Below are 25,622 nucleotides of genomic sequence, written 5' to 3'. Positions count from 1 at the left end.
AAAAATGACTCCCTGTGACTTTTTCTTGGATTTCCCAATCAGGATTCCATCTGGTGCATTTTAAAAATCTGTTTGGAGGGTTTTAGGTAGAGAAGCCTACTGTATTGTTTCTTTCTACTCCACTATCTTGGCCCTGCCTCCCAATATTCTCCATCTGTCAGAAAAACCTCAGGTCATCCTCCTCATGGCTACCCTGAAAAGAATCTATCCCTATTTTTAACCATGTATATAACAATATATAGTACAGAAAGGCAGTATAGTGTAGTGGTTAAAAAGTTAGTCTCAGAGTCAGGAAGACTTGGGTTCAAGATCTGCCTCTGATACTTACTGGCTTGTGAGCCTGGGCAAGTCACTTAACCTTTTAGTGGACAAGGTAACTCCCTAAGACTATAAGTTGCAGAACAGGTACCAATCTGCATTGGTGGAGGGAGTTCCCTCCCTAGGATTTCCCTGTACCAGTGAAATCACAGGCTTGACTTTTAAAAATTATATATACATATACATATATATATATGTATGTTATATATATATATATATATGTATATACACGCATATTTACAGAATATTACTAGCTATAGCCCTGGGCATTAAAATCATATTTATCTAGGACATTTCACAATAATGCTGTGAAGTTAAGTCATGGAAGGAAATTGAGATGCTGATCTTTAGAATGACATGGAAATTCAAAGCTCCAAGCCCCAGCCTCCACTTATCCCATTGATCTAAACTGTCTTCCTGTTCTATAACCATTTAGTGTATATGTAGATTGGTGGAGGGTCCTCTGAGATTGAGGTAATCCATCGTACCAGATTCTTTCCCAATCCCAGGCCCCTTCAGATGAAGTGAACAATTGTTTCAAACAAGCCCCAGTATTTGGCCTCAGAATGGAATTCATTTCTCTAATGAGAAGGAGAAAAATGGATTTCCCTATTTCAGTTTCAAAGGAATGTTCTCAGTTCCTTAGGGTTATGGGAATTATGTTACCAGGGGTCTTTTCTCCACTTCATTGTTTCTGTAACTGTCTCCCTTTTTCACTCTGTTGGATCTCTCTCTCTGTCTCTCTGTCTCTCTGTCTCTCTCTATCTCTGTCTCTGTCTCTCTCTCTTCCTAATATTCATTAGGGCCAACATCAGTGTGAGACAAGCAAGGTTTTGTGGAATAAATGAAAGAATGAATGAACAAATAAATAAATAACTGTCCATGTGTTACCATGGAAACCATGACATCACAACAGAACCCTGAAGGTCTGGCCTGTGTGAAGAGAGAGGATTAAAATTTTGTAGGAAAAAAAAAAAGAATAAGACCAAGAAGAAGAGTGCAAGAAAAAAAGAAGAGAAATAAGCCCCAAATTGGGTTACAGGAAAGTGCAGGGTGGTTGCCTGGCAACCAGTCCGGTAGAATAATGTCCTGTTGTATGAGATTGTTCTACCAAGTTGGAAGAGAATGTTAACAAAATCCATTCTCCATCTGAGTCTTAGCCAGGCCTACTCAGGCTTTGTTTTCTCAGGTCTGGTTTGGGAGTTTATTAAAAAAAAAAATAGTCTGTTTCTGCTAATACTGTGCTAATAAAAAAGACCAGCGGAGTTTTTTTTAGCAAGTTCCCCTGGCTTCTGCCTTCCAACTTCTAGCTGGATCCAAAAGGCTTTAGGTGGGTGGCCAGCTCACATGTGTGGTAAGGTGGGTAGGGTGGTTGGCTATTTCAGGTGGAGTCTCCCAGGGTGGCTGTACCTTGGTAGGGTCACCATGGTTGAGGGTTTGGTTTTTAGCTTACTCCATGTTCAGGATTTTGATTATTACCAGTTTCCCTCAAGAGTGAGCAGACCCTGGGGAATCAAGTCATACTAGTCAAGTTTACAAGAGACAGGTTTATAAAAATGAATTTCCACTTTCTATTTGACAAAGAGAGATGTACCTTACAGGCTAGTCAATGCTAGCAGCAATTCTTTTCTGGCAGACAGGTCCATTCAGGAGACCAAATTGTAGTTAAGAAGGTTGTTTGGTGAGCCAGAAATTAGGTTAAAAAAAAAAGATATTCACAACAAACTAATGCATGTATGTCACCCCTTCTTTGGGGAACACAGGATCATAAGCTTAGGGCTGGAAAGGACCTTGGAGGCCATTTTGTCCAATCCCCTCACTTTGCAGATGAGAAAACTGAGGCCCGGGGAAACTGAGCGACTTGCCCAAGGTTATGTAGACAGCGAGTAGCAGAAGTGGAATTTGAAACTAGGTCCTCTGACTCCAAAGTCAGACCCACTGCCCTTTTCGTTGTACTATACTGCCTCCCATTGACTATGTAAATGATTAATACAGTCCTCCAGAAGCAAAGCATCTTGTCCCCTGGATAGTGCTGGAGACACAGTGACTAGACTTGTTTCTCATAGCCCTCTTTTCAATATCCTCTACCGGTTCTCATCATTATCATTAGCAACCAGTATTTACTGGTAGCAGTCTTCAAGGATTTGAAGGGTTCTCAGTATAACAGAGATTAGATTTATTCTGCTTGGTTCCAGAGGGCAGAACATAACTAGGAGCAACAAATGCGAACTGGGGAATCAGATTTAAGTTTGATGTCAAGAAAGACTTCCTTACAGTTAAGAGGCATAAAAAATGGATGGAGCTACCCTGCCTAAGTGGGCTCCCCAAGGGGAGGTCTTCAGGCAGAGAGTGGATGATCATTTGCTGGGGGAGATTGTAGAGAAGGGGTTCTTGACTTTTTTTGTGAGCCAGATGTGATGATATATGCCTGTAGTCCCTGCTGCTGAGGAGGCTGAGGCTGGTGGATTTCCTGACTTCAAGGAGTTCTGAGTGGCAGTAGAATTAAAATCAATTGGGTATCTACACTAAATCTGGCCCTAGTATGGTAAGCCTCTCAGGAGCCAGGGGGCCACCGGGTTATCTAAAGAGGAGTGAGATGGCCTAGTCTGGAAATGGGGCAAGTCAAAGCTCCTTTGGGGATCACCAATGGCTTTGGGCTCTTCATTAGCAGCAGCTTCTGTGAAAGATGGAGACCGAAGTATTTTTTCCTCAAAAAAACATAGATGCCTTAGGCCCTCATACCCCTTCTCAGAATACTGTTATTTGTTTTGTTTTGTTTTGTTTTGTTTTTTGGTCAACATTAATAATTGAAGGAAACATATCAGTTAGAGGTTAGTAAAAATAAAGGTGTGGGTTTTTTTGCTTTCTCATCAAATTGCATGGATACCCTAAAATCCACAAACTCTAGGAAAAGAATCCCTGTTGTAAAGGGAGTTTTTGGTCAGGTATTGGTTGGACTCTCAGATTCTATGATTTTATATGAATGTCTATTAGGTGCAGGGTACTGAGAATGCACAATAGTATAAAACACAAGCCCTGCCCTCAAGGAGCTTACAATCTAATTGGGAAAACAGCATTAATTAAAAAGTTGAATAATAATATAGAGTAGCATGTGCTAAGAGGTATAAACGGTAAGGGCTATGAGTTCAAAAGAAGAGTGACAGCCCACTTTCTTATGACACTGTCAGGTTTACAAAAGTCCTTTCCTTACAGATTAATATAGCAAAGCTTTAATTAAGTGACTTAGTCATACAACCAGTAGGTTGGGGCCAGGATCTGAATGCTAGTCTTTTATGATTTCAGTTTCAATGATCTTTCCACCATACCACACTAACACACTACTCAATTCAGGAAGAAATCCAACTTGGGTCATGGAACACCAAAATCTTCATTCATTCTTTACAGTATCAATCCTTATGATGTTACAATTTCCAATATTACTTTCCCATGTGCTAAATCACATTGCAGGCATTATGGTTTAGAGGAAAGAGCACCAGTTTTAAAGTCAGAAGACTTGTATTGGAGTCCTAGTCCGATGTTACCTTTGTAACTATAAGCAAATTAGCTTCTTTGTTTGTCCATCTGTAAAATGGGGATAATTATATTTGTACCGTCTTCCCCAGAGAAGTTTGTTGGTTTGTTTGTTTTCTTTTTTGAGACTGAGTCTCTCCCTATCTCTCCCAGGCTGGAAGTGCAGCAGCCTCTCAGGAGCCAATCCCATTGCTAATTGGCATGGAAGCTTTGACCTGCACCATTTCCAGCTCGGGCCAGTTTGCCCTCCTTTGGCAGCCTGGTATCCTCACCCCTGCTCCCAGGAGCACACCATATTGGTGCCAGACTTAGTGCAGACACCAGATCGGCTTTAGCACTGATTGAAGTTCAGAACTTCCTTGGTCAAATGATCTACCAGCCTCAGCCTCCCCAGGTAGTGAGGATTAGAGGTCTGCACCATCACACAGAACTCCTCAGAGAGGTGTGAGAAAAGCATTTTGAAGACCTTAAGTGCCTATATAAATATGAACACAAAAGAGCAGGCACAGGCGCAGAGGAGCACAGCTGGGGCCAAGTGTGAGAGATGAACTTTGGTTATTGCCAGCTTCACCTGGACTAGAGTGGAGAGAATATTGAGTCAGGGCCAGTGCTGAAAGACATTCTGGGGCAATCTTCAAACTGGTACATCCTTGGTGATAAACATTTTTCTGCATATGGGAGAAAGTTTGGGCACAAATGCCAAGTAAAGCTCAGGAATGACATAGTGATTACGGTGGTCTGGGTCTGGACCTGAACGTTTTCTCCTTTCTGTTTCCATTGTGTGTGTACTTGGCTGCCAGTTTCTTTGGGAGTTATCAGAAATACATTGGGTGTGTATATGTTCCATGGATGTCTATGTCGATCTGTGGTCTCTTCCTTTGCTACTTAGAACACACCAAAGGGAGATAAAAGTAATGATGCCATGTGTCACAGATTCAGCCTGAGTGCTGCTTATCTGATATTCATCTGCTGAGATCACTCTCTCCATCCCTAGAGAGGATGCTTTGACAGTACTGGCTGTGGAACATAACAGATTGGCAGCTTCTTAGTAACATTTAAGGAGGTTCCTTAATGTTATCAGCAACACCTTTATGAATCATAGCTTAATGTGAACTACTTCTGGGAAAAGTTCTGTAGGTAACCAATTCTATCCAAGGTGAATACTTCCTAATGAAGTAATCTGCCCTTGGGTGTCCTATCTTTAACTGTTCTCTGTGCCTTAGGTTTACATTGACTTCATTTGAGGGGTTACAGTTCACTTTCTATATAATTAAGGGGCTCTTTGTGTTGTTTGCCAGCTCTGGAGTCTAGGAAACGCTACTGGGTCTTTTCACCCAAGATGTCAGATTAGCTCCCTTCTTAGATCCTGACATTGGCTTGGAAAGATTAGAATGTTGTAGTATTGAGTGTTGATTCCTGAAGATGCAGAGTCATGGAGGGATGGAGGAGCCCTGGATAAGATGATACCTGGGGTCAAGAGCTGCTAGTAGCCCTGCCTGCCCTTTGCTATCACCACACATTATAGAGTCGTTAATAAGTCAGGGTCATGACTGAGTAACACACTCACTGACCTAAATCAGGTCAAAGGCTGGGCCTGGGATCTGTACAGTTTTTAATCCTATGGACCAAGAGCAGGGCTAAGTGATATCTGACAGGCTTTATGAAGGTAAAGGAAGGGAATAAGAAAAACAAAGAGACTTGTACAGCATAAAAGAAATGGCAAAAAACAAAAGAGAAAAGTGAGCGCATATGGTGGGGAGGGGTGAATTGCCAATAAGAGTCATTACAGGTGACACTCTCTCCCCAGTGCCGTATGTTACCTCCTCCTAGACTAGGTTAGGATGTGAATGGGTTGGTCAGCCCCAGAGAGACATCGTGAAGAGGGGCTTGTCGTTTGCCCAGTCAGACTTTATAAAAGGAAAGATTTAATGACTACTTTTGACATTGTGAACAAAGCAAAATTCTGTTAAGGGGTAGCCCAGGGCATGTGAGATGTGATTATAATAAGATAATGAGACTGATGCTTAAAAAAAAAACCAGGCAAAATAGAACTTGTCCATACAAGTAAGAGAATTCTCCTTTTGAAGTACTCCCCTAGAGAGATACCTTTATTACAACTATACTTCCATTGTTCAAAATGCAGTTGGGACAGCTTCTTTGACAGCTGTCTTCAGCAATTCAATAGGTAGATTTGATTTTTAGAAACAACCAAGAGCAATTCAAAGTTAAGCGGTGGGAAAAGATATATTATCAAGCTCAGGGAGAGCATTAAGATGATGATGGTGGTGGTGGTGGTGATGGTGATGGGAAACAATAGCTATGTCTAATTTTCTTGTGACATTTCCACAAGGGGAAAGTTCTAGCAATGTTCAGTCATGGCAGAATCATGGAAATAAGCGTAAGCTCTCCCAGAGTGATAACTTTGAATATATGTCTGAATGTGTAAATACAGTACAGTACAGTGAAAAGAGTATTAACTCTGGAGTTAGAGGTCCTGGATTCAAATCCCACTTCTGATGTTTACTACCTCTGTGGCCTTGGGCCTTAACTTCCTTTGACCTCAGTTTCCTTATCAATAAAATTGGGGGGAGGTGGTGGACTAGATATTTCTAAGAGACTTTCAGCTTAAGATCTGTGATCCTATGCATATGTTTGTTTAAAAATCAATCACACTACTTTATGATCATACTTCATACATCTGAGGAGTTTTACCCAGGAGGATTTAGCCAATCGATTTGACTAATGAAGTATAATGGCAAAGACAGGGAGACAGGCAAGAGCCGCATATGGGAATGTCTGGATGTAAGAAGCTCAAAGGAGTGGAATTGGATTGTGTTTTCAGTGATATGAGACGCGTAGGTATTCTCTCCTTTCTGTTCTTGTGTGTGTGTGTGTGTGTGTGTGTGTGTGTGTGTGTGTGTGTGTGTCTACTGTCAGCTCCCTTGGGAGAAAGTTGTCAGAAGTTTGGAGAATAGAAGTCAAGGGAGAGAATGAAAGAGAAAAGGAAAGCACAGAGAGACAACACTGGGCATACCAGGGAGACAAACTATACTAGAGAAAAGAGGGAACAGAATAACCAAGGATCTGGGACTTGGGAGTGCTAAACTGTCTGCCTTGGGATGTAGGATTCAGGGCAGAAAAGAATGTCAAAGGCAGAGTAACCACAGCCTCCAAGCAGATCAAAAATACTGAGAGCTGTTGGCTTCTGTCTGAGTGGGAGGGGGAAATGGGAGTAGAACTACTTCTTAGTGCATAGGGAACCCGTATGCTATGACGTCAGGTCCTAGATGTCCCATGGTCATGACACTGTGTGGACAGCAGAGATGTGCTGGAGCCTAGAAGACTAAAAGAAGACACTCCTCTCAGTACCAGGAGTTACTGTGCAGGGATGAAATGCCACAGAGCAAACCCACCCTACTCTGGATATGCAAAGGTCTCTGCTGCCACTGCTGCTGAAGAATTCCTCAAATCCAAGGTAAGTATTTGAAGGGACAGCTACTTTATAAGTGCAGGGGAGATAAGAATGAAAAAGAAGGGAGGAATAGGCAGCATGGTGTTTTGGGAAGAGTGCTGGACTGGGAAGTCAGAGGACTTGGCTTTCAGGCTTGACTTGACTGTTTACTATCTTGGGCACATTCATCACTCAGTTTCCTCATCTGGAAAATGAGGATGATACTGCTTGGGCGACTTACCTCACAGGGTTGTTGTGAATGGGAGAATATTTTTGTTCTTTGCTAGTAATGATTCTGGTTTTTGTATACAAAGATGATGGGACGGTGGAAAGAGCACTGAATTTGGAGTCAGAAGACCAGAGTTCAAACTCTGTCTCTGCCCACTGCTAACCTGTGTGGTCTTGGGCAAATCATTCAACCTCCTGTACCTCAGTTTCTTCCTCTGTAAAATAAGAGGATTGACCTCTGAGGTTCCTTCACTTCCAAATCTTGGATTCTATGATTCTAGTAACAAATAGGACAAGCTCCTTTGAATTGTTTGCTTTTTTTGGAATTGTTTTGAGGAGGGGTGATAGATTTGCATCAAGCAAGTTAAAGTCTCCATCCTGCTCTTCCCTTTTGACCAATGGCATGGTCATTTGGAAGATGGCTGGTGACCAAGCTTAGGGTTGCAGTTTTGTGACCATGAAACAGGGTAAAGTTACCTGGACTATGTGGGCATGAGGCAAAGGTATCATTATTCATGGATGATATAAAATCTCCTCATTGTGTGACAGTTGTCCAGAAGTGCCGCCTTCTGAAGTGATACTGGCATATAATGAACCCCTAGTTCTTTATAATGCTTAATTATTGTGGTATATGTTAAACTGTGCTTTGGTCCCTCAAATGAAAATTGGTTTCAGTTTCTGGCACATCTCCAGCCTCACCAGTTTAACTGCCAATGGAGTTTACTAGGCTTTTCATTTTTTCATTCTAGGTTCATGAATCACAGGGTTCCAGCCAACAAAAGGTACCAGCCTACAGAATATGAACATGCGGCCAACTGTGCCACACATGCTGTGAGTTTTCTTTTATCTTTAGTTAGGGGTTAGGAGGAGGGAGGTCTGTCAGGCTTTTCCCAGCATAGCCCCTTGATGGATAGGGAAGGGAAATAAGTACATCAGCCTCAACAGACATAACACTGCTTTTCAGAAGGATGCAATAGTCATGGTGACCACCATGAATGCAGGAACGATAAGGCCATCATGAACTACTGGAGCTCATGGGGTCAATTTCAGAGAAATCAGTGTAATCTTATTGTGAGGATCACTCCAATGAACCCAGGCTCAAGAGAAGCTTTGCCTTTGGTGTCAAAATTATAACATGATGCATTTCTCAGCAAAGAAACCCTTAGTTTCATCCATTTGTGTTTGAGGGAAGAAACCATTCAGTGGTTTGTTGAGGGGTTTTTTTGTTGTTGTTGTTAAAAAATGAATATACTTATTCAGTATGCTCCCTATTCCTCCGTTTTCTGGGGAAAATGGAACATTCTATTTTCATGGCAGGAGACAGAAGAAAGTCTTAGGGAAAGAGAAAAGGAGTCTAGGATGGTTGGATCTGTTTGGCTGAGGGTTAGGTGACTCAGCAATAATTCTTCACAGGATGTGAATCTTTGTCTGTGATGATGGTTTTGTTTTCGGTCCTGGTTCTGGTCCCCTTTCACCACAGTTTTATTAAATGTTTGGCCAACCATGCTTGCAAGAGTGTGTATTCTTGAGCTTTCTTAATATCCTTCTTTGAGTTATTTTCCTATCCCTGCTACAGCTATTACCAGTGTAAGTCCCTCGTTGAGTTTGTGTCAACTGAATATCAAGCGAAGGGTTCAGGGCATCGCAGAATGTTAGAGTTGGAAGATCATCAAGCTTAACTCTTTCATATTACATGTAAGAAAACTAAAGAAATGAGGTGACTTGTCCAAGATCACACAACTAATAAAGGGTGAATCTAAGATATGAATCCAGGTCTTCTGACTTCAATTCAGTGGTCTTTCCACTATGCCATTATGGAAGGAGGGATGTAACATAACCACAGAAGGATTTGTTTCTTTATAATTAAAAAGGTGGGGGAGGGGGAGAAGGATTTCACATAATTTTTTTTAAAGACTAGTAATTAGAACACCATATGGTTGCAGTCCAGATTGAAAATGAGAACAGGATCTGTTTTTAAATGCGTCATTCATTTTACTTGCCATATTGTACAATATATAAAAAACCTTGCCTAATTCTGTGATGCTGGGAAATGGATGGAAGGACAGACAGGTAGGTAGGTAAGTAGTTAGATCGATAGATAAATGGATAGGTGGATGGATGGATGTCTTTGGTACGTAGTGTTTAGTAAATGTAAGCATTATTGCCTCTTTGAGAAAATATGAAGCATAACTACAAAATTTATATTTGTATAGTGTTTGGTGCCAGATGTCCAGAAGTGCCACCTTCTGAACTGATGCTGGCATATAATGAACCCCCAGTTCTTTATAATGCTTAATTATTGTGCTGTATGTTAAACTGTGCTTTAGTCCTGCAGATAAAAATTGGTTTCAGTTTCTGGCACATCTTCAGCCTCACTAGTTTACTGTGTGTCACCAGTGGAGTTTCACTGGGGAGATTCAAGGGAAAGATGTTCCAAAAATACTAAAGGTTCATATTTAAGGGAGGATCAGACTCGCTCACACAATTCAGTACATATTGAACACCTACTATGTCTAAGACACTGTGATCAACTGGAGAAGTATAAGATGTAGTCCCTAACTTCAAGAAGCTTACAGCCTAGGGGCCAGCTAGGTGGCATAGTGGATAGAGCTCTAGCCTTGGAGTCAGGAGGCCCTGAGTTCAAATGTGGCCTCAGGCACTTGACCCTTACTAACTGTGTGACCCTGGGCAAGTCACATAACTCCCAATTGCCTCACTAGAAAGAAGAAGAAGGAGAGAAGAAGACAAAGAAGAAGCTTACAGTCCAATTGGAGTGACAAAATGTACATATAACCTCTAGTAGAAAGTAGTTTAAATTAATAGCCACTTAAATGGTGTTTAATAATACTATATACCTGTATAGCACTTGAGGGAACTAGGCGGCACACACAGTACATAGAGTAATGAACTTGGAGTCAAGAAGACCTTAGTCTCAGCCTCAGAGACTTACTAGCTGTGTAATAAACTTGGGCAAGTCACAACCTCTCTTTGCCTCAGTTTCCTCATTTGTAAAATGGTATAGGTATGTATATGCCTATATATGAAATTATCTATCTATATTGCTTCATAAACCTTAAGGCCTGATATACATGCTAGTTATTATTATTGTTATTCATTTCTTTCATATTCACTATCTCAGCATGATACAGTGAAAAGAGGCTTTGGAATCAAAAGAGCTAGCTTCAATTCCTAACCTCTTCACCTCACTGCCTGTCTGACCTTGAGCAAGTCACTGAAAATGAGAGGATTCGGACTTCACCCCCCTGAAGTCTTTCCAACCCTAGAATCAAGATCCCTTAATTCTCAAGAGATAAAATAGTTGGAGAATTCAGAAGCCCTCGATTTGAATGTCAGCTCTGCTACCATTTCTCTGTGAAAATTTGGGAGATTCACTTCCCTTCTTAGCATCTCAGTTTCCTCATCTCTAGAGTGGAGATTAAAACTATCTGATCTACCTCACAAGGTTGTTATAAGGCTCAAATAGGAAGATGAATGTGAAGCACATTGTAATCCATAAAATACTACCCAAATATGATAAGTTACCACTATTACTATTATCTTCATTTACAGATGAGGAAACTGGGTCATGCTGCTAAGCTAGGGTCAGTCATGACTGGAGTCCAGGAATCTTAACTCCAAGGTCATCTCTCAGGGAACTATCTGGAAGCAGCTGTAGTAAGATAAGTCTTGTGGTTCTGGGTCCAGTGTTTTTAAAGTTTCCTGGTGACAGGCCTGAGTCTCCTTGCTCCCAGCTATGGGGGTTGTCCCCTTGCCAGTTGGGTTGGCAGACTTGGAGAACTTTTATTTCCTTATTTTACTGGAATTCTCACCTCCCAAAAGTGAGATGGAGAAGCATGGTTACACCCATCCTTGACAAGCTGCCAACCACCACAATCCCTCTAAGACTGGTTCACACAAAGAAACAATGATTATAATTTTTAAAAAAAGGAAGAAAATTGAAGGGTTTTCTGTAATATGAGAGGTTTGGAATAGATGACCTCTAATCCTTTTCAGGAATATCAGTCCATTATTCTAGTAGCATAATGGATAGAAAACTGGCCTCAAAGCCAGAAAGACCTGGGTGTGAGTCCAATCCCTGACGCACACTTACTGGTTGTGTGACCCAGGGCAAATCCCTTAATATTTCTGTGACACAGGCAATGCTTTACCTGGCAGTATTGATAGAGAACTGACCAGTGATGTGCCATTAAAGAGCATGCCTGCGTGTGTTTTCTTTCTGTCTTGCCCTAGGTAACTCTCTAAGAATGCAAGTTGTAGAGAGGGGGCCAACCTGTATTGATAGAGGAAGTTTCCTTATCTAAATCACAGATCCAATCCCCACTGCTGCCCCTACTCTAGCAGGTAGTTTATGAAAGTCTAGGGCTAAGTTTGAGATAGTTGGCTTGTAAGAATGATGCAACTGCTACAGCCAACTGAAACCTATTCTCTATTTCTAGTTCTGGATTATCCCCAGCATCCTCGGCAGTTCCAACCTTTATTTCTTGTCTGACGATGACTGGGAAACAATTTCTGCTTGGATCTATGGCTTTGGCCTATGTGGCCTCTTTGTTGTCTCCACGATCTTCCACACCATCTCCTGGAAGAAAAGACACCTCAGGTAAGACAACATCTCCTATTAAGAAAGAAAAATGGCTGGGAGGGGACAGTGAATCAGCATGACCTCCTCATATTCTCATTCTCAATCTCTCTCTGTTTCTCTTTCTTTCTCCCCATCTTCTTTCTGTCCTTTCTCTCTCTCCCCTCTCTCTCTCCTCTGTCACTTTCTCTCCCTCTTCTTTCTCTTCCTTCCCCTCTCTTTCACTCTTTCCCCTCTCTTTCACTCTCTCCTCTGTCTTTCACTCTCTCCTCTCTCTTTCTCCCCTTTTTCTCTCCTCTCCTCCCCTTCTCTCTCTCTTTCTCCCCCTTCCCTTTTGTCTCCCTCTCCTTTTTCTCCTTTCCCCTCCATGTGTTTCCTTCTGTGTCTTTATCTGTCTGTTGCTTTCCCTCTCTCTCTTTTTATTTTTTATGAATGAATCACAGGGTTCCATGCAGGGGTATTCTGATAAATGTTTAACAACCAGCTCTACAAAATTCACAACGGAACTTTTAAGTTTAATTTGCATTATTAACATTTTCTTCATCACTTTCTGAACTCTAGACAATCAGTTAAAAAAAAAAGTCCTGATTTGTACCATTTCTGAGGTATGTATGTATGTATGAGGTAATGCTCACACTGAAAATTCAACAGTCAGCCCTTAAAGGCTAGTATAGGCTTGCTCTAGCACACACCTATTTACATCCAACAAAAGATATCAGCCCTTTGAAATTATTTTATATGATGTTTGGCTTTTGGAGAGGCAGGGAGGACACAGAGAACTGTCTTGGAACCAAGAAGCACTGGGTTCTAGTCCTGCCTTTGACACATACTGGGCAAGTCACAACCTTTCAGTGGTTTGCAAAGAGCTCTACAGACATTAAATCATTTAATATTCACAACCCTTTGAGATAGCTATATCATCACCCCCATTTTACAGATGAGGAGGTTCATAGTCACATGGGTAGGGAAAGGAAGGGAATAAGCATTTGTTAAGTGCCTACTTTGTGCCAGGCACTGTGCTATGTGCTGTACAAATATTATCTCATTTAATCCTTACAACAACCATTGGAAGTGGTCACTATTACATTTGAAGAAACTGAGGCAGACAGTGGTTCTATTACTTGCCCAGGGTCACATAGCTAGTAAGTGTCTGAAGTCACATTTGAAATCAGTTCTTTCTAACCTCCTGATTATAATACCTGATTTCAAGAACTGACTCTGGCACTCATTAGGTCTATGATTCTAGGAAAGTCATTTGACCTTTCAAACCTCTGTTTCTTCCTCCAGAAAGTGAGGAGAAGACTACTTCTACAACTTACCACACAGACCTGTTTTGAGAAAAGCACTGTGTGAATTTTAAAGAGTTATGGAAACATGAAGTATTATTTTTAATCAATCAACATGTATTAAGCACCTACTATGTGCCAGGTGGACAGCTAAGTGGCACAGTGGATAGAGCACTGGGCTTGGAATCAGGAAAACTCATCTTCATGAGTTCAAATCCACACTCAGAAAACACACTTACTAGATGTGTGACCTTGTGCAAGTCACTTAACCCTGCTTACCTCAATTTCCTCATCTGTAAAATGAGCTGGAGAAAATGGCAAACCACTCCCATATTTTGCCAAGAAAACCCCAAAGTGAGATCACAGAGAGTGCAGGAGTTTGCTGATGTAGACTTAGCTTCCTGCAGCCCACCAAGCTGAGATTGTAGTATACAGCCTCCATGTAATTCTGTAGTGAGGGAAAGAGTACCCTGGGAAGTGGAGTCGGCTTTCTGGCAGTCAGTCAATAGAGCAGACACTTTATGGGGAAGCATAGCAGTGACAGGCTGTAGCTTAAGTCCATTTGTATCTCTTACACTTTTTATAACACGCCTGCAACCCTTTCGGTCTTCAACAAATATGAATAATAATACAATAGAGAAAAATCAGTGCTCTATTGTTTCATTTGAAGAGGGAATCTATTAACCCTTTGTACTTTCTGTTCTTTTGTTAGGATACATTATATAACTGGACAGATACTATAAATGGTATATTTTGACATAGCAACATTTAATAGAACATAGTAACATTTTGGGGGTGTTAGGTTATAATTTGAATTATAATTTCATCAGAATAAAGACTTCCCAATAGCAGAGTTAGAATTGAAACCTAGGGGTTCTGACTCCCCATTCAGAGGGATTTTTATTCAGAGGGTGTTCCCCACACACACACTCCCCACCCCCTCTTGTTTATACTGACATCCCTCATGTCTGTGTTTTCAGCAGCATTGCTCCCTCTGTTGATATTTCTTTCATGAGAACAATGCTCTGGCCATAATATACTGTCCTTTTACCCCTCTGCTCCTAGGATGGTGGAACACTGCCTGCACATGTTTGACAGAATGGTGATCTATTTCTTTATAGCAGCATCGTATGCCCCCTGGTGAGTAAAGCATGAAACTGCAGTCTAGTCCTACAAGTCGGACTGTTCTCACACACTGCTCAAGGCTTTCTTTCAGCAGCGGGATTTTTTTAAAAAATTAATTTATTTTGATTTATCAACAATCACTTCCATATGCTTTTGAGTTTAAAATTTTTCTTCCCTTTCCTCCCCACCACCCTCTCCAAGATGGCACACAATCTGATATAGGCTATACATATACATTCCTATTAAACATTTTTTCACATTAGTGATGTTGTAAGTACAGCGTCAGGATTTTTAAATTTAAGTTAGAAGTTAATTTAGTGATTTCTGAAGTAAGGACACCACGATCCAAGATCCCATAGTAAAGAGCAGTGTGTGTATGTGTGTGTGTGTATATAAAACATATGTACACATATATACACACGTGTATTGTGTATGTATGTGTATACACATATACATACATATGTGTACACACATACAATACATTTGTGTATACATGCTCCTATATACATACACATATACATATAGAGAGATGTGTGTATATCTTCCCCCCTCCCCATTTAGTAACTTTGACTTGGGTGTTTGAGTGAGAAGCAGTGGGGAACAGGGCAGCAGAAAGCTATATTTGCAAAGAAAGGGTAGAAGGTTGCTGATTAATATAACAGACAGTTGGTAGCTACAATTGCACTAATAACTTCTCTAAAAAATCAGAAAAGCTAATTGGCATTGGAATTGTCCTATAATTAATACATACATTTCTTCTAGCTCCTGCCATCTTCCTTTTGTAGTGTATTGCATGTTTAGATATAAAATAGAATTCCCCATGAAAGTGAGTCAGAGGGTTGGGAAGAGGTATAATAAGGAAAGAGGCTGCCTCAATAGTGGCTAGAGAACTGGCCTGGAAGCCTGGAAGAACAGGGCTCATACAGACTAGCACATGTTTTTGAATAACCCTGCATAAGACCCTTAACTTCTCATGCAACAACAAAATTTGTGGAGAACATGCAGCAGTCCTGCATTGGTAGAGGGAGTTTCCTCACCAGAAGGTTCCCTATATTTATAAAACTACAGGTCAAATCCTTCTCACTATCATAAGCGGAAGAAGGAAGGTAAGTCATTCAGTCAACAAGCATTTATTAAGTATTTTACTACGTGTTGGGCACTGTGTTAAGCCCTGGAGATATAACTACAATTAAAAAAAAAACAAACCAGGCTTTGCCCTTACAGAGCTTATATCTTACTTCTTTTCAGAGGCTGGAGGACTATGGGTATGTAATATTGCTTATGTTAGTGTTTCTTATATGTTGGTTAATTTTGATGAACATTTTCCCCCTCTTTTTTACTCTTGTTATAAAGGAAGACTCTTTAGGAGGGAGAGGAGGAAGAATACTTTGGGAAATATAGATAATGTAAAAACAAAAAAATATAAAAATATTTTAAAAGGAATAATTGGTTAAGATAGGGAGTTACCAGATGGTAGCCTTGGATGAATTGTCTGCCTGCCATGCCCTGATGTACCTCCTCCCACCTCTCCTGGCACCCTTCCCAACAATAGGTCATAGGTGCCCCCTGAGTCTCTGTCTAAGGCAGTCCTCCCCTCAACTGAAGAATGTTTCATGATGCTTGCCATGGACACCATTTGTGATATTTGATCCAGGGTACAAAAATTCCTAGTTATGACTCTGAGAGCATGAGGAAAACAATGAATTGTCTCATGCAACTTCTCAACTGAGGCTTTTTAATCTCATGTTTTTCCCTTTGAATATACGCATTTTGAGGACAGGGACTGTTTCTTTTTTCTTTTTTTTTTCTTTGCTCTGTCATCAGGAGGGAGTCAAGTCTCTGTGAATGCAAGAAGATGGAGGGAACAAGAAAGGAAAAGGTTGTTTTGAAAGCTAATAAAAATTATTTTAAAATGAAAGCCGGTTTGTTGCCTATGAAACAGGCATTCCAGAGAGCACAGTGAAAGGGATGGGTCACTTTAGCGTGGGATATTGAGAGGGTTGGGTTGAGGGGGATGAGGACAAGGGGGTAGTTAGTGGGAGAGGGGTGGAGAATGGGGTTTGAACAATAACAAGGGGTTCAGAATCACTAGGATGGGGTGAGCATGACAGGGTAGAATTATGTTAATTATTGAGGAATGAATTCAAGTAGGTTATCATTGATCATAGGGTTTAGCCTTAGGTAGAACTGTCCCAAGATGTCAGGCAGCTATAGGTGACTGGAATGGGGTGGGAGAAGTGTGGAGTATGCCAGGACAGGGCAAGGCAACTCCTGTGGAACTGTGGGAGGTCAGAGAGGGTATCTGAATACCTAGCATAGTGCCAAGTACATAGTAGGCACTTAAGAAGTTTATATTAACTGAATGAATGAATGTATGTGTGAAAAGGCATTTATTAAGCTGTTACCGTGTGCCAAGCACTGTGCTAGATGGCCATGACCCCTAACTATACTCTGGACTTAGATATATGGTGAGCCTGGACATAGACATAAGGGACACATTATGGAAGGATATGGCCATCCTTCTTGAAGTAGGTAACTGTCAAAGGGTCAAGATGCTCCCCCCAAATATCCTACTTTTTCAAAATGACCCATTCTAGACTTGCCATCCATGTATTAATTTAAATAATGGAAAGTTTTACTTATGAAGGTAATGAAGGTAAACATATTTGTCATAGAAGCCTTAGGAGTATAGGACTAGCTTTTGAGTACCGAGGCTCTGTTATGACTATAGAAACGAAATTTCTCACCTCCAGCCTTTCTTGTCCCCTAGGCTTAATCTCCGGGAGCTTGGTCCCTGGGCCGCCCACATGCGCTGGATTGTCTGGATCATGGCTTCTGTTGGGACCATCTATGTGTTCTTCTTCCATGAACGGTAAGCATAGGTTATGGAAGTGTGGGTAGGATTCATTTGCCTGTGACAAGGTAAAAACTTTTTTTTCTACCTCTGGGATCCCTGTCTGAGCAGTAGTTGCTGGGGGTAGTACTGTGCTCTCACCAACAAGGTGGGATCCATATCTCCAAAGTAGCACATGTTATTACCATGAGATGACCATATGACAGCCAGCTCTAGAGACCTATCTGGTGTTTAGGATCACAGGCAGACTTTAATTTATAGTCTATGCATAGTTTATTCATAATGCCTTATGTATAGATGACTATGTACACTTTCAGAAAGAAAAAAAGAAAGAAGAAAGGAGGAAGGAAGGAAGGAAAGAAGGAAGGAGGGAGGGAGGGAGGGAAGGAAGGAAGGAAAGAAGGAAGGAAGGAAGGAAGGAACAACAGGAAGGAAAAGCATTTATTAAGTACTTACTGTGTTCCAGGGACTGTGCTAAATGCCAGAGATAGACAGACAGGCAGGCAGACAGACAGACAGATATATAGATAGATACAAAAACAAAGACAGTCCCTGTCCTCAAGGAGCTTACATTCTAATAGAGAAAGACAGACATGCTAGAGTGATGGTAGAGGAGGGGTACTTTGGTTTAGTTATTCTATTTTTTTGTTTGTTTTTTTGGCTAGGCAATGGGGTTAAGTGACTTGCCCAGGGTCACACAGCTAGTAAGTGTTATGTGTCTGAGGCTGGATTTGAACTCAGGTCCTTCTGAATTCAGGGCTAGTGCTCTATCCACTGCACCACCTAGCTGCCCCCTGGTTTAATTATTCCGGACTTTGGTCTCGAATAGGAGAGGGAAAGGGGTGCCTCCTCCCATTCCTGTGAAATATGGCTGAGAACTGCCAGCAATAGTGAGTGAGGTAAGGCAGTTGTCACTCATCAGGACAGAAGGGGAGGGGCCAAAGCAGAAGTTTCAGAGATGAAAGGGCTAACTTCTCTGGAATTCCAAGAGAACTTTGTGTTCTACTGAGGATTTATAACTGATAGGATTCTTGGTTATTCTTTCTATTTACTCCATGGGATTTTCCTCATTTCCACTTCTCTTTTCCTCAGGGTGAACTGAGATGTTAGATAACTTGCAAAGCACACTGTATCTCGTAGCCCCAGACTTGCCTCTTAATGGGCGTTATTGTCTTTCCTCCCTTCTCAAAGAGTACCAATGGCATCACAAGGGTGGTGACTTGGATTTAAGTGAGGAAGAGCTACAAAGAGTTATTAACCTCACTTTCTTCTCCAGAGTCATCAGAGTCCAGTAGCAAGACAAAAATCAAGACAATTTGGGTGCCTATAATAATGATGATAATAATAAAAGGCAGCTAGGTGGCAAAGTGGAATAGAGCACTACGCCTAGAGTCTGAAACACCCGTGTTCAAAGCTAGCCTTAAACACTTGACACTTACTGGCTGTGTGACCCTGTAAGACGCTTAACCCCATTGCCTTGTCCCCTGTACATATACATACATACATCATATACACACACACATATGTGTGTGTGTGTGTGTGTGTGTGTGTGTGTGTGTATCCTAGAAACATTTGATAGGGCCAGATTGTGGTGAACTATAAATGTCAAAAGGAATAGTTTTATATGTGATCCTAGAGGTAATAGGAAGCCACTGGAGTTTATCGAGTAGGGGGTGACATGGTGAGCCTGATGCTTAAGAAAAATCACTTTAGTTGCTATGTGGAGGATGGGTTGGAATGGAGAGAGATTTAAGGAAGAGTGAACAGTTAGTAGGCTATTGAAATAGTCCAGGTGAAATGATGTTCTGAATTAGGATGGTTTTGGTTTGAGTAGAGGGAAAGGAGCAGATATGAGATTTGCTGTGGAAAAAAAATGAAAAGATTTAGCAACTAATTGGATAAGTGGGGTGAGGCAGAATAAGGAGTTAAGAATGACATGCAGGTTTCAAACCTAATTATTTGGAAGGATGATGTTGGCCTGACAATAATGAGGAAGTTCAAAAGGGGTGGGTTTGGAGGGAAAGACAATGAGTTCTGTTTCAGACATGAGCTAAAGAGGTCTATAGGACACCTAGTTTGAATGCTCAATAGGTCATCGGTGATGCCCAGGAGAGACAGTGGAGCTGAATCTATAGATCTGGGAGTCATCTGCATAGACATTGTAATCAAGTCCATAGGAGCTGATGAGGTCACAGAGAGAGAGAAAAAGAGAGAGAGAGAGAGAGAGTAGAAAGAGAAAATGATGAGTACTCGTTTAAAAGGATAATTTCATTACATTAGACATTTTCAGTATGTGTTAGGTGCTTTGACTTTTAGTCTATCCAAATCTGGTTGATGCCATTTCAGGATGAAACCTTGGTGGACACCCACAATTAGGGGGAATGACATGGAAGATGATCCAGAAAAAGAGATTAAGAAGGAGTGGTCAAATAGTTAGATGGGGAACCAAGAGAGAAGAGAATCATGAAAACCCAGAAAGCCATGAATTTCCACAAGGAAAAGCTGTGAACCATATGAAATGTCACAGAGAAGTTAAGAAGGATGAAGATTCATAAGAGTTAACATTGATGTAGCCTTAAAGACTTGTAAAGTGCTTTACATATCTTAAGTCATTTTATCCTCACAATAACTCCATGGAGGTAGTTACTATGATCATCCCCAAGATTACAAATGAGGAAACTGAGGTACAGAAAGGTTAAATGATTAGCCTAGAGTCACACAGCTAGTGTCTGAGGCAAAATTCAGACTCAGGTCTTCCTAGCTCCAAATTCTAAGTTCTATCCACTGTGCTCTGAACCTTCCCTTTTATGAAAAGGCCATTTGATTTGGTAATGAAGAGATTATTGGTAACTAGAGAGAGAGCAGCTTCAGATGAGTGAGGTCAGAAGTCAGATTGCAAAGGGTTAAGACTAGAATGAGAAGAGAGAAAGTGGAGGAATTGAGTGTGAACAGTGTTATCAAGAAGTTTGGCTGAGAAAGAGAGGAGAGATGTAGGATATTAGAGATGGCAGGATATAAACAAGGGTTTTTGTTTTGTTTTGTTTTTTAAATGGAGGAGAATGTTTGTGGCCCATAGAGAAGGAACCAGCAGTCAGGAAAAGATCAAAGACTGGAGGGAGATAATATTGCTGGAGAAGAAAAGGAGGGGGTGGGGGAAGAATCTAGAGTGCTTGTAGAGAGGCCTTGGTCAAGAATAGTTTCTTTATCGAAGACTGAAATAAAGGAGGTATTGGAGAATGATGTCACAGGTTTGTGAGATGAGGAAAAGAGAGGAAGACAGACCTCACAGTCAATGGCCTAAATTCTCTAGTAGATTCTGAGATGAGATACTCAGCTGAGAGGTTAGAGAAAGGAGGAAGTGTGCAAGGCATGAGGACAAAAAAAGGCTTGGTACAGCAGCTGTGTTGAGAGGGATAAAAATTCAATTAGGGAGGAATAAAATGATTTCTTTGTTGCAGTAAGAACCTAGGTTGAGATTAAATAACATAAATTTGTAGTGGACCCAGTCAAGCAGGACTGTAGGACTTTTTCCAGTTCTGTTCCTCATTGCCATGAATAGGAACAGAGGAGGACAGTGGGAGTAAGCCAGGCTTAGGGTTCGGTAAGGTAATAGCTAGTTTCTTTGTGCCAGCCACAAAGTAGAAGTACTTTAGAATTCTAGTGTTAGAAGGGAAGGGGGGGGACTGGCCGAACAGTCATTTCCATTCCATTACATCAGACATTTTCAATATGGATTAGGTATTGACTTTTAATCTCTCAGAATCCAGTTCATGCCATTTCGGTGAGATTTTAGGCTGTAGTTTTGAAAAATAGCAAATAGGAGGAAACTCAGAGAATTTATATATGGAAATGAAGAAGAAACTCTGATAGGTAGGACCTTTAATTTCAGATTTTTAATTTGGGTTTATAGAACTCAAGAGAACCACATGATTCAGAGAAGGAGACTTCAGATTTCAAGTCAAAGGACCTGGTTCAAATTCCCTATCTCCTTCTTATAATCTGTGTGACCTTGGGCACTTAATTTCTCTAGGCCCTGATTTCCTTATCTGTTAAATAAGAGGGCTGGGCTAGAAGGCCTTGTAACCCTAAAGCTATGATCCTACAAGAAAACGTGACAGTGAGAACATAACTGAGGTGGCCCCTTCGTCACTCAACTTTTGTAAAAAAGGCCTCAATAAAAGGTCTGCACAAGGAGATGATTAGATTTTAAAGGCAAATGATTAGATTATTTTTTCCCCTGTGCCAACCCACCAGCCCTCCAGAAAACAGTAGAGCAGAGAGACAAGGATACAACCAGATCTCTGGAAAAGACTGGATTTACAGGGTCCAGACTTTGGGTTCATTGGTCTCCAGGCCCAACAGGAAGATAATGGGGATTGATGAACCTGACCCTGCAGGTTGCTCAGTGTCTTGGGCATTCCTCTAGGTTCAGGACAAGCAAGCTGTCCCACATAGAAATATTATAGGAAAGTGGATCGGGTGGTTTGTTTTTTTTTAATTTAGAATTTTATTTAATTGATTTCCTACTTTTGATGTCACAGAAAGCAGGAGCACCAATTAACAAGGTTGCACATAGGGTGGAACTTTCCAGCAAGAAGATTCTAGATATGAGGAAAGGGGTTCCAGAGAGAAGGGGCAGGCAGGGGAACGAGGAAGGTAAGAGAGCTTCTTTAGGACATGAAATAGCCTGATAGAGAAAGACAAGTTTTTGAAAAATAATTTTTTTTTCAAATTACCACAACCACATTACTTAAATTCTAGGTTCTTAAGGTAAAAAAAAAAAAAAGAGTTTCTCTTGTCTTTTGTTAATATACAATGAACTGACTTCCACCTATAAGACTTTGGAACTCGCCTCCTTACTCTTTTTTGTGTCATAGATTCCATTAGCTATTATGCACCTCCTCTCAGAATGATGGTTTTAAATGCATAAACTAAAATACATAGGGTTACAAAAGAAACTAATTACATTAAAATTCAGTTGTAAAAATGTTTTTAAAAAAAATTTCATGGACAACCCTTGCTCTGGAGCCAAAGGATGTGGTTTTGAAACATGTCTTTGACACTCAGCACTAGAGTGAACCTGGGAAAGTCAATAAACTTCTCTGGGCCTCAGTTTCCTCATCTGTAAAATGAGGGGGTTAGAGTAGGTGGATTCCAATGTCTCTTTCAGCTCTAAATGTGTGGTCCTAGGATCTTATTTAACATTTGTTAAGTTCCTAATCTACTTTGTAAAGAAAGGCAGGAGCTTGTTTGTGGGCAATACTTAAATTTCTTTGCCTGGACATTTAGTGAGCAAATCGTCATTAGCAAACACCAATAAACTTGATTGGTGCATCCTCGGGAGGTTAGAAACTCTGCCAAGGAAATCAGGATGGAAGATTTGGATTTTCAGTTCTTAGCTGCCTCCATCCAAGATGGCATCACCACCAGACGTTAGGAAACTGTGTACCAAATAATGAAGCTCAACCCTACTAAGTACAAGGCTTCTTGTTCTTCTGTACCAGATACAAACTTGTGGAGCTGCTCTGCTATGTCGTGATGGGGTTTTTCCCAGCTCTAGTCATCCTTTCTATGGTAAGTAACTCCTGCCTAAAGGAGGACCTCGTGCTCTATCATTGATCTGGAATTCATTAAAACCATTCAGAAGGGAGTGACCAGAATATAAACACTGATCACTGACCAAGATTAAATGGCCAAGACATTCAAATTAACTTCGGTTTTTCCTTAGTTTTAGTTCGTGGTTTGGCAACATGGACTATGTAGACATAGCCATAGCAAATACAATCTGATTTGAGACGCAACATCAAAAGAGGGAAATGGCACCTCTCCTGTCCTTAGCTGGCTTTGAATGCAGGCTTCCATAATCCTCAAGCTGGAAATTTACCTGTCTCCTACAGCTAGAATAATATATACCCAAGATGGCCACGTCCCATACTAGGAACCATCTGTGAAGTGGAGGGTTTCTGGGTATGGGAGGAGCATCTTATGTGTAAGGATGGAGGGGGATCATCACTGAGCATAGTGGGGCATGTGGACTACATGTACACGAAGCTTTCCTGCCATTCCCCCAGCAGATCAAATGAGCCCCTACAGGGTACCATTATTCATGTAGTGGCCACTGCCCCTTCAGATTGTTGTCCTCTCAAAAAGGCTTGATAACCTCCCTCCCCCCATTCCTGTTTCTCTTGGAAGAGTTAATCCTTTTCTCTCCCTCCATTTTCAATCAATGAATCAATCAGCAAGCATGTATTAAGCACTTACTATCTGCCAGGCACTGTGCTAATCCCTGGAGATACAGAGAAAGGTAAAAAACACAGCCCAGACTCGAGGAGCTCACTTTCTAAGAGAGAAACAACATGCAAATAACTATGTACACACAAGATATATAGAAAGAAAGCAGATGGAAAGGCATTAGCCATTCAGAGGAGGTGCAGAGTAACCCTTCTCACCTCTGACACTGCCACCAATCTAGTACAGGCCTTCATCACCTCATGCCTAGGCTACTGCAAAAGACTACTGGTGGGTCGATCCGCCTCAAGTCTCTCCCCTTTCCGGTCCATCCTCCATTCAACCATAGAAGTGATTTTCCTAAAAATCAGGTCCATTCATGTCAACCCCCTACTCAATAAACTTCAGTCGCTCCCTATTGCTTCCAGGAACAAATACAAAATGTTGTTTGGCATTCAAAGACCTTCACAACCTAGCTTCCTCATCCTTTTCCAGTCTTCTTACACCTTATTCCCCAACATGTACTCTTTGATCCAGTGACATGGATCTCCTGGCTGCTCCATGAACAAGAAACTATCTCTCAGCTCAGAGTATTGTCTCTGGCTATCCCCCATGCCTAGAATATTCTCCCACTTCTGCTCAGACTACCAACCTTCCTGGCTTCCTTTAAGTCCCAACTAAAACCCCATTTCTATAGGAAACTTTCTTCAATCCCTCTCACTTCTAGTCCTTTTTTTTTTTGAGGTAATTGAGGTTAAGTGACTTGCCCAGGGTCATACAGCTAGTGAGTGCTATGTGTCTGAGGCTGGATTTGAACTCAGGTCCTCCTGACTCCAGGGCCAGTGCTCTATCCACTGCGTCACCTAGCTGCCTCTAGTCCCTTTTTTCTTGTAATTATTTCCTATTTATCCTGTTTATATAACTTGCTTGATATATATTTGTTTGCATATTATCTTCCCCATTAGATGGTAAGCTCCTTCAGGTCAGGTACTGTCTTTTGACTCATTTTGTATCCCTAGCACTTAACACAGTGCTTGATGCTTAGTAGGCATTTAATAAATGTTTGTTGATTAATTGAAAACTGGGAAAGGCCTCCTGTCAAAGGTAGGATGAGAGCTAAATTTTGAGAGAAATCAGGAATGAAAAGTTTCAGAGGGTCCTAGCTTGGTTCATAGCCCTCTCGGATATGAATTGCTCTAGCTGTAGGAAGAGGCAGAAACTCCTGCTTAAGGATTCTGATATCCTGCCTTCAGGATCAGCTCCAAATTAAAGCACCACTGAATATGTTTGGTATTGCTTTTAAAAATGTATTATCATTCATTAAACCTTAAACAACAGTGCCAATTAGACATGTTTTCAATTGTTTATTTCTCTGTATATTGTGTTTATAACAGGTTATTATCTACTCCCTCTGGGTTCCCTTCCATTCAATTTGTCCATTCGTTTCTATTTATGTTCCTAGTTTTCCTTTTATGTGGCTAGAGCTAGGGCCTATATTGTCCTTCTAATTTCACATTGCTTCATGTACGGTTTTCCAATTTTTTTTCTGTTCCTTGTATTTATCTTTTTTGGTGGCATCAAGTTTGGATTTACTTTTGGAAACAATTTCACACTGACTAGTAAATTTCCAGCCTCTTTTGAGGCTAGAAGAGACAGGTTGATTTTCAGGTTTCTTTGAACCCCTTACTTAACAGTTCTAGATGTAAGTAGATGAAGATATGGGAAGTGCTTTACAAACTTAAAACTCTAGAAATGTGACTTATTGTTGTTGTAGCTAAGTGTTTATTTCCATTTAAGTTCTCCTTTCAGAAGCTGCTAGGTGGTACAATGGGGAGAATGCTAAGCCTAGAGTCAGGAACATCTGAGTTCAAATGCAACCTCAGATATTTACTAGTTGAGTGACCTTGGGCAAGTCAGTTAACCTATGTGCCTCAATTTCTTCAGCTGTAAAATGAAGATATAAACAGCACCTAGTTGTTGTGAGGATCAGATGTGATAATATTT

At 41.0% G+C, this 25,622-nt stretch overlaps 1 protein-coding gene across 1 annotated transcript in view; it reads left to right on the top strand.

Annotated features, from left to right (window-relative positions):
• The window catches only part of MMD2 (monocyte to macrophage differentiation associated 2), a 106,574-nt gene that overhangs the window by 65,615 nt on the left and 15,337 nt on the right, over positions 1-25,622 (top strand). Inside the window, exons 2-6 of the mRNA XM_021008424.2 lie at positions 8,278-8,359; positions 11,986-12,146; positions 14,477-14,551; positions 17,307-17,408; positions 22,895-22,964. Of these exons, the coding sequence (XP_020864083.1) occupies positions 8,278-8,359; positions 11,986-12,146; positions 14,477-14,551; positions 17,307-17,408; positions 22,895-22,964 (490 nt within the window). The remainder of the gene's footprint in view (positions 1-8,277; positions 8,360-11,985; positions 12,147-14,476; positions 14,552-17,306; positions 17,409-22,894; positions 22,965-25,622) is intronic.

The sequence above is a fragment of the Phascolarctos cinereus genome, unplaced genomic scaffold (assembly GCF_003287225.1).
Source record: "Phascolarctos cinereus isolate Bilbo 61053 unplaced genomic scaffold, phaCin_HiC Scaffold_4;HRSCAF=312, whole genome shotgun sequence".
Classification (NCBI taxonomy): domain Eukaryota; kingdom Metazoa; phylum Chordata; class Mammalia; order Diprotodontia; family Phascolarctidae; genus Phascolarctos; species Phascolarctos cinereus.
Note: the sequence above shows the minus strand (reverse complement) of the source record. Positions and strands in the feature narration are given on the sequence as shown.